The sequence below is a fragment of the Brachionichthys hirsutus genome, unplaced genomic scaffold (assembly GCF_040956055.1).
Source record: "Brachionichthys hirsutus isolate HB-005 unplaced genomic scaffold, CSIRO-AGI_Bhir_v1 contig_847, whole genome shotgun sequence".
Taxonomy (NCBI): Eukaryota; Metazoa; Chordata; class Actinopteri; order Lophiiformes; family Brachionichthyidae; genus Brachionichthys; species Brachionichthys hirsutus.
Window position 1 is genome coordinate 149718 of NW_027180362.1, and position 18224 is coordinate 167941.

Genomic DNA, 18224 nt, shown 5'->3' on the forward strand with positions numbered 1-18224 from the left:
ACTGACATTGCCGTTTTTATGAAATCTTTTACAAAACTGTTGTCATAGTGCAGATTATATACGGTTGACTTTAATCAATTAAAACGTATAGAAATATGGAGACTAAATTTAGGGTTCAAGTGTGAGTTACAGTCAAATACATTGTTAGAGTCAAATACATTGTCACCAGTTGTCAAATGCATCCTTTTTAAAAAGGTTAAATAAAAAATTATGTTAATTAGTAAAATAGAAAAGTCATAAACTCAAATGTCTTTTGTACTAGATTAATTTTTGAAAATCGTTTTATCACTATATCTATACAGAAGATGTACTCAGTGACAGTTTAGTAAATGCCAAAGGCCAGTAACAATAAATACCTTTCTGTTTTGACAGTAAAGTAAGTGTGACATACCTTAAGAAAAACTGATGTACAAGAAGGAATATAGTATTTCTTAGACTACTACTGGAGTATATTGAAGTAATGAAAAGTTCTCATTTCACGTGCTTTTTAAGTAATTATTTTGTAGAAAATATCAAAGTTTGTAAGTATAGATACATTAAGTTAGGGAGTCCAGTTAGTACAGTGGGCATGAATGGGTTAACATATTCAGTGTACCCGAGGGTGACTCCATTCTGCATGCAAACATTTGCACAAGGATCACTCATTCAGGATTTCACAGCCTGTCCACCATTCACCAAGATCTCTCAGATTAAAGGTAACATCATTTAAGCCTTCAATCAACCAAATATTGAGACAACATTTTGCATTCTGAAGCAGTTTGATTGAGTGTTTTTTCTGATCTATTCACAGCTGGTATGCAAGCCATTGTGCTGTTTGTGGTGTGGGTACTGGGAACATCACTGGTGTTGCTAGATCCCAGCACCGCTGCGGAGAAAGTTATCGAAGAGCCTATTCCATGTTCTAAGGGATGCACCTGTCTGCTTGATGACTACAGTTTAGAGCTCAACATGTACTGTAGTGCTCGGAACTTCACTCAAGTCCCATCTGGCATGCCCTTAGCCACTCATTCGATCTGGCTGGATGGCAACTTGTTCACCTCACTTCCAGCAGCATCTTTTAAAGACCTCACTAACCTGGATTTTCTGAATCTGCAGAGTGGCCAGCTGGTGACACTTGACGCTCAGGCTTTCAAAGGTCTAAGGTCTCTAGCACACATTCACCTTGAGCGAAATCGCCTTCGAACACTACCAGCTACAACCTTCAATAATACACCTAACCTTGCTTCACTTAGTCTGCATAACAATCAGCTTGCCCGTATTGAGGACAAACTGTTTGCTGGACTCTCACACATGTGGTTTCTAAATTTAGGGAGGAACTCAATAGCAGTTTTACCTGAGACAGCTTTCCATGAATTGCATGGTCTACGGGAGCTTGTTCTTGCGGGGAACAGACTTGCTTATTTGCAGCCACAGCTTTTCCAAAATCTTGCTGAGCTAAAGGAGTTGGATCTGACAGGAAATCACCTCAAGGTAATTAAAGCTAATGTGTTTATTAAACTCACTAAACTACAAAAGCTTTACCTGGCTCAGAATCAGATTGCGACCGTGGTGCCCAGAGCCTTTGCTGGCATGAAGTCTTTAAGATGGCTGGATCTCACCAACAACAAACTGACATCTCTCCATGAGGACACTTTCTTTAGTCTGCACAGTCTTCATGTGCTGCGTCTTTCCAACAACTCTATCAATGGAATAAGGCCCCGGACTTTCCGTGATTTGCAGTACTTAGAAGAGCTAAGACTCAGCTTCAACAGGATCCGAGGTCTTGGGGAAAGGATCTTTGAAGGGCTTGGTCATCTGGAGGTCTTAGAGCTTGAGCACAACCAAGTACAGGAGGCACAAGTTGGTACTTTCACAGGGTTGTCTCATGTGGCAGTCATTAACTTATCTGGAAGCTGCTTCCATAGTCTGCCAGACCAAGTTTTCAATGGTCTTTCAAGGCTACATAGCCTCCATCTGGATAGAGGTTGTCTAACAAGGATCACAACTCAGGCTTTCCAAGGACTGTCTAGCCTACGGAGACTTTTCTTGCAGCACAACAACATCTCTGTGGTGGAACGCCAGAGCTTTGTGGACCTGGTGGGCCTACTGGGACTAGACTTGAGTTTCAATAAGTTGGAGATTCTCTCAACCCATACATTCTCTGGTCTTAGGAATCTGGAATATTTGCTCTTGTCCAACAATGACTGTCAACACTTTTTGCAGAATAGCACAAAGCAGTTACTCCCAAGGCTGCGCTACCTAGACCTGAGAGCTAATCATTTGACAAGCATGATCCCTGATTTCCCAGGGAGTTTGGAGAAACTGTTACTGTCTGGGAACCGGTGGAAATGTGATTGCAGTGCCTTCCCACTCAGAAACTACAGCTTGAGGAATCCGTTGGTGATACCTCGTCAAGTGGAGACCCATGCAGAGGGTGAAGAGCCTGACACAACAATCACCATATACAACAACATTACATGCACAAGCCCGCCACGCATAGCTGGTCAGGACTTGCGGGACATTGAGAGTGAACTCTTCCAAAGCTGCTAGACAAGCACAAAATGATGTTAAGGGATTGTTTGCTACCTTTTGTACTGTCAACAATGTAAATTCAATTACTTTCTGATTTTATTTGTAAAATGATTTCACATTTACGATTTACAATTAAAGGTCTTAAATATGACTAAAAATGGTTTCAGAATGCTTAGAATTGAATGACTTGTGGGAAAACTTTTAAAGTTTGTGAAATCCCACTGTAGAAAAAGGAGTATTTTACAGAATGTACAAAGCTTTGAAAAAAGGAAAAAACAAGCAAACCCCGCCCCGATGTTGATACTCTTTGAGAGTTATGTGTCTTCACAAATCTCAGTTTCAACAGTATAGAATTGGATTCCCAACTTGAGCTTGGATTCCACAAAATATTAAAAGGGACAACTTAAAACATGAACATGTTGTATTTCTTTGCATGACAAGACTCATTAATATAATGGAGTCTTGCAGTCACAAGTTTGGATGTCACGCAAAGGGAATGGTACATGGGGTGTTCCTGTCATTGATAAGTTCCAGATATTTTGTGTTCGTTTGTGCTTGGCGTCTCCTTTCTAATACCGAACATAGACTCAGACATTTTCACTGGTGTTTTATGACTTCAATAGAATCAGGAACAAATCCACTGTCAGTGTCTATTAAAAGTATTGAGCACTGAATGGTTAAATCTTTATTCAAAGGTTAGGCTGCCATCTGCTGGCAGGGATGATGAACGGAGGAAATTTGTTGCTGCAGGACTGAAACACTTGGTTTGATTTTTGAACAAAATGGCTTACGTTGTTAGCCGGTTCTGTTCTCTTAAAAAGATTGCTCATCTTTCCAAGGCACCCTGTCTTGTTGTAGCTCTGCAAGGGGAAAATATTACACCAACATGTATAATAATTCACTTTCTATCATTTCTATCAATTTCACTAATCTATCATTTATTTGAACTTATTTAGGCTGTGCCTCTCCTCCAAGCCAAACATTTGTGTTTCATATTTGCTTGCTTGGCTCCTGAGAGCTGGTACACCATTGTGGAACATGAAGCCAAAATGCTTGCAGCAGCATAGAACCCATTCCCAGTGATTCAGATCCACCAGCTGGCATTTTCTCAATGTCTGCTTCTAAAACATAAATAAAAATTTCAGTTGCTCACAAGCAGCTAAATTTATGTAATATTGATAAGTCACTGTTATGTAATGGAATCTTCCGTTACTTGGAAAACATTTATTTTATATTATTTGTGAATTGTATTTGAGACAAAGAACATTCACACATTTCAGATGAAAAATTGTTTTAATTCTCAAGATGATAAAAATAATTTGTGAACTCTGTCAACCATTGCATAACTTTAGTGTAACAATTTAACAAACTAGTAATACACTACAGAAATATGCAGTACACAATCTTCAATGTAAAAAAGAAAAATCTAGTATTCTAAACCTTGCACCTATTTTTGTGTTCACAACACAAAAAATAAATATACTAACAGAATCATTTCTACAATTATCAGTAGAGACTTTCCTACGTATCCATACAATTTGTCATAAAACAAGGGACATTTTTAAATCTATAAATAATGCCTAAACCCATTGACATTTAAAGAATAAATCGATGCAATGTGGCTTCCTCAGATATAACACATTCTCCATCAAATCAATGCATTATCCTGAGAAAAACATTTCTATCCTTATAAATCTGCATCTTGCTGACAAATAGAAAGTTGAAAACTTGCATCTGGTATAGTTCTAATAGATTTTATTGAATAGCAGTTCACAACTAGATGCTACATCATAATGACTTTACTGCGCTCCATAATATCCAGTGACCTATTCATTGAATATCTAATTTAGAACAATACATTCAATATTTCAGGGCATTAATGTTAAAATAACATCTACTGAAGTTCTCTAAAGTAAATATGGAACAACTGGTTCCACATTCAGATTATTTACTTTGACACTATTATTTTACTTAATTTGAACAGCTCCATACATCATAGTCATATACATGTACAAGATTGCATAAAGTTTCAGGCTCCATTTCCATTATATTAAAAACAAAAAGACAACACAACAACTAACAATAATGCAAAATAGATAAACTATTCCAATACAGAGCGTAATCACACATCTATTAATGTTCATTTACAAGAACCTTCATATTTGGTGCTTTTCCTTGCAAACAATTCTTGGTTGGGATCAAAATATTTTAGTCAATGGTTTAGTGCTGTGTTATTGTTGACATTATGGCAAATACAGACTAAAGGAGATGATTATCAGTCAATTTTAACTGCGTCACATTGTAAACGTCATTTAGCAACCATACTGTGGTCCACAAAAATATTGTAAGGCACTGAAATTTTGATTCTAATTAAAAATTTTGCATTTGTCACCCATCAGCGCACCTCAGACATACAATTCTAAATACCAATCAACATTTTGCAATTATTAAAAAGGCACAGATGCATTAAAAAATGTACCAAATGTAAAGAAATGTAATGAAATGCAAGCTGTGAGTAACTTTCATTTCTTTTTAGAAAGATTTGGACAAGTACACCACGACGGAGACCAAAGGCTGACAATAATTGATCATTTTAATTATGTCTGTATCTGCCATTAATATTTGCAACAATCATCAATTTCCCATAATTCAATCAAAAACTAATTTGGACCAGTTTAAAGCAATAATCAGAAAACAGCACCTTGCGGTTACTGCTGGCCTTTCACACCAGCAGATAATGCATAACCACCAATTTCCAAAGTGAGATTTAGTGACGTAAAATCCAAGAATCAAAACAAAACAAAACTTCAGAACAGTAGCTGTAATGAAGTTTATATGGCCACGTCAGAAGCAAAAATGTCATTCACCTTTGACATTCCTTCACTGTAGACGACATTTAAAGTGACACATGAATCTTTGCTGAGGGTCAGCATGTGCTCGTCAATATTGCGCTAACCTGCCACAAACGTCATTGTATACTTAACACGAAATCAAATATACAAATGCGCATTTTGGAAGGATCTGACCCATGCATGTTCGATCATTTGTGTATAACTCACTATACCTAACTTTAGATAGAAAAAGACGCCATTAATAAATGTTAATTACATTTCTTTTATTTAAGGTACTAGGTGATTATAAAAAAAAGAAGAAGTCAAATTAGGTTTCTCATTGAAATAAAAGAAATGATGAAATGTCTTCAAAAAAAAAACTGCAGTACAGGTCTTTGGTAAAACTGCAAAAAAAATGGGCTCACGTCCATTAATGTTGTAAGAAAATGGCATTAGCGTAGTCCTGAATTACTAGGAGGATATACAATATGTCTGACTGAATGAAATATCAAATTAAAATACCAGCAAAAAAAGGACATCCTGCCAATCACAACTTTGTTATACTATTATCTAGATGGCCTTGGTGTGAGGGGAGACACCTGTTCAGGCTCATCTGCCCGAGAGACATTTGAATTCTGTTCAATGGGAAATTTTCCCTGTAGAATACGTATTTGGTTCATTAATAAATGATCATACTAGCATCACTTTACTCAGATTCACAGGGAAATTAAAATAGACTAGAGGGCCCTGTGAAATTAGCTGCATGATACACTGTTCTCTAGTGTATCCAAACCAAAACGCATTAAACCAATTTAATAAAACTAAATGATACGGGACAATCGACAGCAGTACAGGTCTGGTGACATCATTCTAAGTGACATAGAAAAGTACTGAAACTTTGACTCAAAACATTTACAAATTAATAACTCAATCAAATTAAGATTTAGTCAAATTAGATACAGTTGACAGATTATTTTACAGTTTCTAAAATCTGAGCTGCAGATGCACAACAACATTCAAACATCTAACTGTATAACAAGAAACATCTTTTCCAGTAGCAGCGAAGCTCAGAGAAATGATTAGGCCTTTACGACACTAAAAAGACATTAATACAAATACTCTGGCAGTGACAGTGCGTCCTCTTTTGTTAAAATCAGTTTTGGAGTTGGATATTTTATTGCATGACATGCAATGCCAAAAATGTTTAGGCTGCTTTTCTAATGTATTCAAGTAAATGCTGAAATAGCATAAACTTAAAAAAAATATATATATTTCTCCTCCGAGTTTCTTAATTCTTAATTATGTGAATGTAAACAATGTGCCATCCTATATTTATACTGTAAGTAGCAAAAGGTGAATCTCAAGACACATGATTCTCTATTGAATTAAAAGTAAAAGTAAGAAATATATTTTTAACACAGTCGAAGGTCATTTCAATTACTGGAACCAAATCACAAAATCCTATCAAATAAAACTGATTACTAGTAAACTGCGGAATCCTTCAATCACTGCAGAATTGTTACAGTAACAAATTAAAGTTCTATAACACAGCATTTTTATTTGCTGCGTTATACATCTGCGTGTCCTCTGTTTGCATACTCTCACATGATAGATTGAATAAGTTAAATTCAAAGACTGAAGCTGCACCAAAAGAGCACCATGACCAAGGAACGAGATGGTGTGAAGTTGGAGAGGAGCATGGAGGTTTATTTCTAAGGTCGAAGTCAGGACACAGGTACCGACAAGGTTTGTTATCGATTACCTTCTGCAGAAATACTTGCTGGGATTGGGCAAAATACACTGGTAAATATCTTATATTTATATATACACATACATTGTCAGAAACATGTCAATGCTTCTGTAATGTCAAAAAAGACAGATTATGCAGAAAGCTGTGGACAAGTTTCAACTGACAATTCTAAACATAACATTTTCAACTCAGGCAAGGCACTTTAGAGTTAGAGGCCGATATGTTCCAGACATGGTGAAGAGGCTAGATTTCTACAAAAATCACCATTTCAGGCGTTAAGCAAACACAATACATGCTTCTCTAATGGCTAGGCTATATAGAGCTCTACAAAACAAAACAAAATTGACTGATTAACAACCTTGACATGTAGCATGTGCCTTACCAACCTTACAGCTGCTGGTTATGCCTATAATGCAATTTAAATTTGCATTTATGTGATTGAAATTTTATAAATCGAACTAAGAAAGTAGAAACTATTAAGTACGTTTTCTACGAAATCCTAATATGTAGAACCATGCCATGTTTTAATAGGAAACAGGAAATATTCAAATTATGTTTCACAGTACACACAAATGCTTCAGACATTAGCTTATATATAAAAAAAAAAATGTAAAAAAAAGTCTCAAAAGATTACCTAAAAAGCAGCTTAAAGCAAAATTTCTAGATACCCTTTAATAAAGTCCCAAGTCTACAAAGTGCTTTAGTAAAGTAAAGTAACTTCTTTAGAAAATTGGTCAAAATAATGAAGCTAGGCTGTTTGCATTGGAATAAGTTGCAAATTGGAGTGGAAAGAAGAACACTGAAACCTTTTTTTGAAAAGACGTCCTTGTTTAGCTTTACAGATGGAAGCGGCTTCAGCAGCAACTTTTAACGAGTCTGGATGATGATGATGATGATAGGCTATCCCAATCTATTCCTCTTATTGTGTGAAATCCATTAATTCTTGATTTTTAATTAGTTCCTCTTGATCTTTGAGTTTTGCCCATTTTATAATAATCAACAGACTAGAGTAATTCTTACATTTAAACAGTGATCTTCTCGCATTACCGCAAACTACTGTGGTAAAATATCGAAAAATGGCCACGTCTTTATCCCCCCCTCCCATCACCAAGGTGGAATTTTTCAATTTAAAATCATACTTGCAGGTCCCCTTGACATAATTACAGAGGAAACTTTATCAAAAATCTTCCCCCCTCAGTATGATGGAAAAATGTGCTAATACAAGTGCATGGTTTCTTTTTTTTGTATTTTAAAAAATAGATAATCTTTTTTTCATTTAATATATAATACGAACATTACAGTGAGCAAGTTTTCAATGGTAGGTATATAGGTTTACTGACGACTTCAAATAACTTCAAATATACTTCTGCAGTCTCTCCTGAAATAAGTGGCTGAAATATATTCAAATTTGCCCTGGATGGATATTTAGTGCATGAAGAAAAAAAAGCAACTTTCAGTTGTCGAATTTTATCCACACTAATTTGTGTGAAGCAAATGTGAGGTTGGCAATGAATAATAAAGCTTTGTTTGCAGAGAGCATGGCTGCACTGTCTACGTAACAAACTCATAACAAAGGGGAAGGAGTGCAGCAAGGGAATTTAATATTCTAATTTCAGTGCTATCCGTTTGACCAATGTCCACATAAAAAGAACAAATTTGTTTTTGAATAGCCTGCACACAATCTGATTTGCAATACTATTTGTTTTATCAGTCAAATATCTAAATTCTAAGAGAATTCAAATCACATTGCTATTTAGACGATGCATGAGTAGTTCTTCAAGGGCTAAATCTTTAATTTGTACCTTGAATTGTACATCACCACTTCAATATTTTTGTTCTACAGTAGGGACATTCTGTTTTAGTAGGTGCACAGTTCTCACAGAGTACATAATGTTGGCAAGGCTGCAGAACAATGCAACGATCATGCTTTTGGCAAACTATACATTTCTTTGACTGAAGCTGATATATTACCTGTTGGAGAAAAAAAAAAGAGCATCAGCTGCATCTTAAAAAAAACGGTTCATGCAGTCTTTTAATGAGCATGCTTGATGACAAAATGTGAATCTGAATGCTAGCCTATGTGTACATGCTACAAATTCCATACTGCGTGTGAGCTAGTCTTTCTTACCCCGTCTATAAGGTCTAGGTCATTACGCAGCTGACTCTGGATGGAGTGAAGCTTTGTCAAGGGGAGTTGATCCAGCTCTCCATAGCTTCGTAGAAGAGGTCTTCCAGGGGTGCGACAAAGCACATCAAAGTCCCCTTGGAGTTCTTTCAGCTTGCGCTCCGTTTCTTCCCATTTCTGTTCTGCCAGTTGTCGCTCTGCCTCGGCTGTTTTTGCCTGTTCCTTTGCTTCATGAGCATCTTTCTGGCAAGCTTCACAGGCCTGGAACAAAATTGAGCCTCGTAATTAAAATAATTACACTTTGCCAACATGCATTGCAATAGGAGCTCATTTGTAACACTGACTTGTTTAACCTGGTGCCAGGCCTCCTCCCATTGTTTGATCTTCTTCTTGGCTTCGTCCAGCTCTCTAAAAAGACGAGCTAAATCTGCACTGCTGGTTGTGGAGGTGAGGCTGCTGAAAACTGGAGACGGACTCGGTGAAAAGTTGCCACTCACAAAGTCCCAAATGTTGCTCGCCCCTCCATTCAAACCTGGATGAATGACGTTTTCAAAATGTAAAACCAATAATCAGTGTAAAGATAGTTGAATCACTCTGTGCAACTGGAAAATGGCGGTAAATACCCCCTATCAGCTTACCCAGCGAGTTCTGAGAGGAGGAGGTAGGCGTTCCCAGGAGAGCATGCTCTTGTTTGGCTAACATATTTGAGGGTTGATTTTGCTGTGGTAATGCCCCAGACAGCAGGGACTGTGACAGAGACAGGGAGAGGGAGCTGAGCGGGGAAGTGGACAGCGATGACGAGGAATTAAATGAAGACGATCTGGCCAGGGAGCCGGGAATGTTCACTGGAGCTGATCCACGTAGCATGCGTTGACCTGAACGGACAAAGGTTGCTACTGTTAATATAGTGTGCTAGGAAATGATAACAAATTCCTTGATAGCCAATAGGGCAAAAAGTTGGAAGGAAATTAGGTGCCCTTACTCGCCAGGCCTACACTGTTATCTTGCTCTTCTAACTCCTTATCAAGAGATGCAACATTGATGTCACTAAAGTTGAGGTCCAGGGCAGATCCTGAGGGAGAAGAACACGCGTGGTTGACATCTGACACCAAAATACAGAGCCAGTCGTCAGCTCAAGTGCCTGATGTTGATTTAACAGACACATACCTATGACAGACTCGACTGTGTTGCTCCCCGGGTAGAAAGGAGTGGCTTTTGCATTCATCGTTGATAAGGTGGTTGGTGAAGAACTTTCTGAGCCAATACTAGAGGCTAAGCTGGATGTTATACTCGAGGTAAAACTTGATGCCAAAGGGTTCACCACAGAGAATACAGCATTTTGTGTCTGAAACAAAGAAAAGCACAGAACACATCGGTGTGATTCATATCATTCAGTATAATTCTTCAAAGCTAAGAAACACTTCTTATGTGATGTAAACATTCTACTAATCATTTTGCATAATAAATAAGTCACAACAATCAAAAACAAACCTGTTTTTCTTGGTCCATCAATTTGGGATCCATTTGCCCTTTGTTCTTAATCTAAAAATGACCAAATAACGGAAAGGGGATATTTCAATGACGAAACTCTATTTTATATCCACATAGTTCACTTGAATTATACATTTGCACATCAGCATTAGACACAGGCTGACAAAAATATGAGTCTACTTAAAGACTGACAGTATGCCCACAACTAATATGCATTTTCCTTTTAACAGGACAAAGTTAGTGTCACAGTTTGGAACTGCAGCCAATTCTAACCGTTCTGGCCAGTCAAGATTAACATGCTAATTAATTACACCAGAAACAAAAAAGTGTATGAACTGATCATACACTTCTACTCTGCCCGAGGACTGTTTCAAAGACACTGGCGAGAAGACAGATACGGGCTATTTATTTAGTGGGCAGCATTCTTCTGTAAATGCAGCTTTAAGTGCAGTAGGTTCACAAGGTGAAACACAAGTTGTCCTTTTTTGTCAATTGAACAAATGACAAATACACAGAAAATTATCACATAACATTTCATTTGTGTGTTACACAGTGTCGTGACTTTTTTCTTTTTCTTTAGGAAGCTGTGTAAAACTGATTTGTAAAAGTTCTCCTGGCTGTGAAGACGGCGTGTAAGTATTCTTGTTGAATGAACTTAACCATTATGGAAAACTTCCTTTGATTATGCAAAATCTGTCCTGAAATCACTTGGTACTTTAGAGCCTTCTCTCATTGTTTAGAAATTATCCAATAGCTGAGACTTAAAACCAGCACAATTCAGGAAAATGATTAAAATGATGAAATGAAAGTGAAATGGCAAACAATAGGTCAATAACACAAAATGCTGATTCAAACTGAAAACAGTGACATATTAAGTGATGAAGTGCTAACTTTTCTTTTATATTGTTCCTAAAGCTTAAGAGATTGGTCTGTGTACCTGATCCTCACGTTCAAAGCCCGGAGCTCTAGGATAGTTAGACATCAGAGGTGACACACTGGATGTGGTGGACTCTGAACATAAAGTACTATTAGGTAAGGATTTGGGCCTGTTGATGGATCCCACTGGGGATAACAAACTGTCACTTCCTGAGCTTGGAGTTAGAGTTGAGCTATTAGAACATGATACCTGAGAAGAGAAGATGATGTCCAAATTATATAAAATGAAATAAATAAAAACAATATTCTGAATGACATTGAAGTCGGTCTTTCCTAGACAGAGAATTAAACAACAGTCGCAGGCTACCGGCAACTGCTTTTGCACATTTACTAAATTGTCTCTGTTCAATTAAAACAATGTAATACTGAAATGTGAAACACTTAAATAAAATAGTGATAATGACAAATCAATGTGCAAAAAAAGAAGAAATCCAACAGAAAAATGAGAGTATTATGAACAACACTGAAACATAAATGGCATATTTGCATTGACTGAATTGAGGTTTGAAGTGTCAGACCTGGTAAGACCATGCGTCCTGAGTGATCTGATCCCATTGGACAGCGCTGGGCACAGGTATGAACGTGTCTACATGCACTGACATGTTTCTGAGGTTAACGATCTGCATGGAGGCCTACATAATGCCGTAATGTCGCTTTGGTATAATGTACTGTAATGCAAAGTGCAGGATAGCGCTCTGTTACCTGCCAGAGTTAACAAAAGGGAGTTGAATATGCTGCATGTTTCAGCTGATTTCACCACTGAACTAGTAGCAATAACACTCCCACACTTACAAAAAAAGATACGAGTTGTTGAGACAGCCGAATCTTTTTTTTTTTTTTTATTCAAAATTATTTTACCTATATTAGCAGGGAACTCAGATTAAACAACAAGTGGTTAAATGAGATGCCTTATAATGCCAGCTGTGAACAGCTGGACTTGGAGTTGTCCACCTGAGGTCAGATCATCCAGGAGGTGAGATAATAGCCGAGAAAGCTGGCGCCCATAAATATTTAGCCTTTTCTTGAAATCTAATATTCTGCTCAAGCCAATTACCTATTGGCAACCTGACAACAAAAAGAAAACGTAGACGTCCTACTTGTCCGTTGCTACTGGTTGCGTTGCCTCCACTGTGCCACTCACTAACTGGACACTCTGAATACTGCTGGGAGCCCAGCTGGGACTGTGAACTTGACTGAATCACTGTTAACAATGAGCTCATTGTCTCTTCTGTAGAGGGAATTCCTGAAAGGATTCAAATAAATATTTGTATAGTAATTTAAAAAAAAATGATTGCCATTAACATTTTCTGTGGTTATTTGTAAATCAATCAGAAACTTAGCAGTGCACAAACGCATCAAGTCAAAAACACATGAATGAACTAGATTCATAATCCTCTACTTGAGTAATACAACTTTAACTTACTTTCTACATGTGCAAACGCACAAAAGGGTCCTCTGGGACAGTACCCAGTTTGTCGCATATCATTGCATTTGGTAGATTTGTAGATCTTTAAGGGAAAGATAAATACAACATGAGTCAAGACAAACTTACAATGTCTGTAATAAAATGACAATAAGCCATAGTGTTACCAAAGCTACAATGTCATTAACAAGACAATAAAAAGCTTAAGAATATAACCTCTTTAGCTTGTAACAATAAAAACAAACACATGGCACATTCAAGCAGTCAAACTCACATTAACAGAGCTCACTAAAAACAAAACGTACATCAAAATACAGTAGTAATAATAATGACTTGGTCAAACCTGATACTTAAAATAATAATAATTTAAAAAACTCACTTCTGGGTGAAATTGCTGTTCGGTTCGAGAGTGACAATACTGGCAACTGTCTCCGCTGTCACACTTTGAGGGCTCGCCCCATTCATCACCGTGTTTGACATTAGGGCATGGAGTTGACCTACAATCAGAAGTCAGAACCTATAACCTATTGCAATCATACAACTTTCAATCGTTAATTATTTTCACTTGAAATGGGTTATAGCTTACCTATATTTGAACGTTCTCGGGTTTCGCCTTCGATCTCTACTATTGTGGTAATGGGGACAAGCGTAGCCCTGTCTGCATAGCCTCGGGGGCTTGGTACACTGATCTGTTTTATAGTTTGCTAAAACAAAGTTTGTATCTGCAAAAAAACAATACATCGAATGAAATAAAATGGCAGCAAGTGCTGAGAGAAATTGTGAAGAAAATTATATTGTGTTTTTTTTTTTTTTTTTTGCCCTCACCTTGCCATCGTGGATCTTCTGTCAGAGTTTTCTCAATCATAGCTTGGCTAGCTAACACACCTGGCTGCAGATCAGGAATGCCTTCTCCAGATCCCAGTTGTCCATTTTGAAGAGCCTCTTGTGCTTGGATCTCTCTGTTAACATAAATTGGATTTTTTTTGAAAATGTAATCCCTCAAACAAACAAGCAAACATTTTATTTAAATGAAACATGGTTGCTGTCTTACTTCATCAAATATACTGCTAAGTTACAGAATTTCTTGCCTCTCTCACTTCAAAAATAACTATCAAATATTCACAGCACAACACAACATCTTTATGTAACACAATCGTTTCGGATTCACTGATAAGTCATATATTGGCCTCCTACGTGATGTTCAGTTGCCGTTATCTCTACACTGGCTGCTTGTTTGGCTCCGATGTGATGCTTATGAGCTAAAAGTGTGGCAGGGAAGAGAGAGGCCATTATTTGCTTTAAATGTCACCTGATATCATAGACTGGCGGTCGGAGATCATGTGGTCCGTGAGCAAAAGCACAGTGGAGGCCATTCTTCACACAATGCCCTCGAGCATCCGTCTCATGGATACAAGTGCCAGTTTTGTAATAGCGTAGATGGTACTTGCGTTCTGTGTCACCAGTGGTGCGGTGTAAATATGGACAGCTAAAGAAGAGATTGACAAAAATAATGAACAGCCGATCTAAAGATAAAAAACAACAACCACATGATTTTTCATGGCAGTTAAATAATGCAGGATAAACCCCAACCTGGCCAAAAAAAAAAAAAAAACTCAGCACAAACATATTTTAAAATACGTGATTTTCTTTGAAGTTCAAAAAATGTAATATAGTGCGCAAATCCAAAATGTCTGTGCAAGGAAATTGTTTAAATTTGACTAAAACATGAATACTGCACTATACAGATATTTAAAGCATGGTCTATCTAATGAGTCATTACAAGGCCAGAAGGAATATAAATAGTAATTTAATGAAGAACTTAATCAGGAGAAACAGTCTCGTGTGAATGCAGGGCAGACACACCAGCAATTTCACAGGAAATATACGGACAATAAGACTGGTGAATGAAGTAACTTTAGCTTTCTTGTGTAGCAACAGTTGCTATAGCAACACATACGGTCATATAAAAATAGCTGTCATTGGATGAGGGGGAATTATAAAGACCAGTCATACATTTACCATTATTTTAATCATTTTACTTCCTTATTTATTTCTATATGCTCTATTAAATCCTGTGCATTCTTTTTTTCCTCCCCCACTTAAAGAAAGTTCCGTTTATTTACTACTTGCTGAAAAATTGAACATTTGCATGCATAATTTCCGAGACAGTTTGGTCAATATTTAAGAACAGAACACTCCTGACTACGCTTGGGGACAACAAGTGTTAGCTGTATGTTCATACATATGAGATACAAAATGTGAATGTGATTGTCGGGAACTGACAAACTTCCAGACATTGAGCTTGGCTACAAATTCCGACGCACAAAAGGGTATGATGCTGTTAGATTAAAATAAGAGTAGCCCTTGTGATTAGAGGGCAACAAAACCCTGGCAAGCCATTTCTCTTCAACGTTAGCGAGCCACATAAGGGGTGAATTCAATCAGAAACTTTAAAGTTGGTACAGAGAATACAATACACACAATACAATTAACTAAAGTATTGTTTTAATACTGAATCTGTAAGATCCCACATTTATAAGATAAGTAACAATCAATCACATTCCATTTCCCTGCATAAATAAATAAAATGCAAAGAATAGAATCATGCTCTTCATTTTGCACTCCTCTTTACTTGCAAAGAATGCACACAGTTATTTATCTTATCTTCACAGCACTCTTTCCAGTGTTGCAAAATGTAGATTACAAAAGTCCATTGCATCATAATCATAGCATTCCATATAAGCAACTCCTGCAACAAATTATCTTTTACAATCACGCTGACAGTTAATAAGTGCATTTCAGGCTCAGGGAGTTGACACACACACGCACACATATGCCATTAAACACAGAACGTGTTGTCCTCTGAAAGAATTCAAATCTTTATTTCTCTCGAAACAATAACACACTTTCAAGCATTCTGTTGCACAACAGCTGGGCGACATAGCTGCTCCTATTTGATCGGTGAGCTTCAGCGGTTGTAAAACTTATTTTACAGTGCAACAGCAATAAAGCACAACTTCAGCAAAGAAAAAGGCATATAAACACAATTATTTCTCAAGCGGATTTGCAGTCCATTCGATAAAAAGGCAAAAACTTATGCACCGCTTCTTCCACAGACATAACATTTCCATGCAGCAAAATGACTGCTAGTACTGAAACGGGGACTTACTCATCTCCATCCGGACAGATGCCTGTGGTCTCATCGTACTTCGTACAATACACGTCAGGGCTGTAGTTAAAAGTTCCGTCTCTCCTCCTTATGGGTCGCCTTCGCCGCTGGTTGAGAAAATGCCAATTAAAGCACGTAAAAGGTCTGTGCTGCGTACACTTGTGCTGGAGGAACAGCGGGCACTGCTCTGTCCGAAACTCCTTTAGGTATCTGAAATAATAAAGGAAAATGTTTTGGGAAGAGAAATTTAAATGATTTTTAACTTATTAGTCAATCGTAGTAAAGGAAAAAAAGTTCAAAGACAGCAGGATTTCATGTTGCGCTACAGTGTATATATTTATGGAGCGCTCACATTAGCTCTGTATTCAAAGAGCAAATACGTACGCATTTTGACGTAGCACTGGTCTAAAGAAGTAGAGCGTACGTCGATAAATGTGCGTAGTATGAGGGAACTCAAAATAAGGCCGCGCTATTTACAAGCAGACTGGTTAGCGAGTTTCTGGCTAATCATTTAGCAGCAAGTTGACGTTCCAGCATATTATCGATGATACAGAACAAGCCAGCAAGTCCCGAAAACAACTATTAAAGTCCGATTAACATTAACATGTCACTTAAGTGAATAAACATGTCCGCATTTCCTACTTTAGCATTGGCGTCGCTAGCGTGCAGTCCCGCTCGCTCTGTAACGTTAGGTAGTCACAAAGCCAGGAAAAGCACCATGTTTTTAAACAAACACCAGAGTTGAGGAATGCAAGAAATGCAAATGCACATACGTGCACGTGAAAATATCATTTTCGGAAACGAGCCACGCTGTTGCTTCTTCAAAGCAGGTTTACTCACGTATAGTGGGTAGGTTTCTCGGTTTGAGGGGACGCATTGGCCGCCGTTTTCGAAACCGACGGCATTTTCAGTCAAAACAATGAAGTACGCATGCGCGGGGATCTGTCGCCTGCACGGCAGTGCACTGCAAAGCAGGGAGCCCTGCGAGGAGCAGACGGGGCTGCGCTGCACTTGGAGAGCTGCTGCAAAATATTTATTCATCTCGTGTTTATTATTATTATTGTTTGCAACTATATATTTGATATTAAAATCAGGAATAGTTTCTCTATTATCGAATCAATAACGAAATTGTCTTGATTTCCTCTAAGCTAATTTTAGAAGGTATCCCCAAACGCTTAGAATCTCTAAACAACTATCTTAAACTCAATGTTCTATACTTCCATTCATCCACAATAATACATAATGAATACAGCATATAGACAAATAAATATAGCAGATGAAAAAAAAAAGATTTATATTGATGAAACCTTACTAAAAAATAGAAGAATATTTTACAATCTATTAACACTTAATGGAAATGCAATCTAATTTGGAGAATTTTCAAGTGAGTAGTTCTTATGCTATCATGTGAATGTTCCAATTTAATCTTCAATTTTGTTTGGAGAGCCCAATATCATTCAACTGCCTGGCTATACAATATATGGCAGTAATTAGTTTGATGGCATCTGCCACTTCATTACTTCTGCATTTCAAACCCCCAGTCCTTTTTCTTTCTTTCTGTATCTGGGAAGTAATCAGCTCTATTCAGCTTCTTTTCCCTGTAAGGGAAATTTTAATTTACAAATGCAATTATACATCTAATTCCTTATTCAGCTGTTGAGGTCAGCCAAATGCACTGCCTAATAATTATGTATAAACGCTGGACTATCCAGTTGTAATTGCTTTGATATGCCAAACCTCCACTGAGCTTGCAGTTGGACAATACATTATTTACATCGTGGAACATTTTATGGCGGGTTCACTTTTAATGCCAAAAAAACTCATACATTTCATAAAGTAGAATATATAAATTTTCTGTAGACTTGCATACTTTCAACTCTCATCTGTGATGTCATCAAAGTTTAAAACCTGGTTAAAACCAATCAATTAAAACATTGAAAATTGAGTCTGTTAAAACAACATACTTTTAAGAACCAGTTCAATAATCA

At 37.3% G+C, this 18224-nt stretch overlaps 2 protein-coding genes across 2 annotated transcripts; one reads left to right on the top strand and one right to left on the bottom strand.

The window, feature by feature from the left end:
* Positions 1-795: 795 nt before the first annotated feature.
* On the top strand, positions 796-2529 carry LOC137914058 (insulin-like growth factor-binding protein complex acid labile subunit). Its single transcript, XM_068757676.1, has one exon. It carries the CDS (start codon positions 796-798, stop codon positions 2527-2529), a length of 1734 nt encoding a protein of 577 aa, XP_068613777.1.
* A 6349-nt stretch (positions 2530-8878) lies between these two features.
* LOC137914075 (putative E3 ubiquitin-protein ligase UNKL) lies at positions 8879-17141 on the bottom strand. The gene is made up of 17 exons (XM_068757695.1): positions 17077-17141; positions 16237-16446; positions 14377-14553; positions 13893-14026; positions 13654-13789; positions 13447-13564; positions 13068-13152; positions 12742-12887; positions 12423-12431; positions 11646-11834; positions 10709-10759; positions 10385-10562; positions 10200-10289; positions 9856-10092; positions 9562-9749; positions 9221-9478; positions 8879-9063 (listed from the first exon to the last, which is right to left on the bottom strand). The coding sequence occupies exons 1-17, from the start codon at positions 17139-17141 to the stop codon at positions 8908-8910; spliced, it is 2427 nt and encodes an 808-aa protein (XP_068613796.1). The 3' UTR covers positions 8879-8907.
* Positions 17142-18224: the final 1083 nt, after the last annotated feature.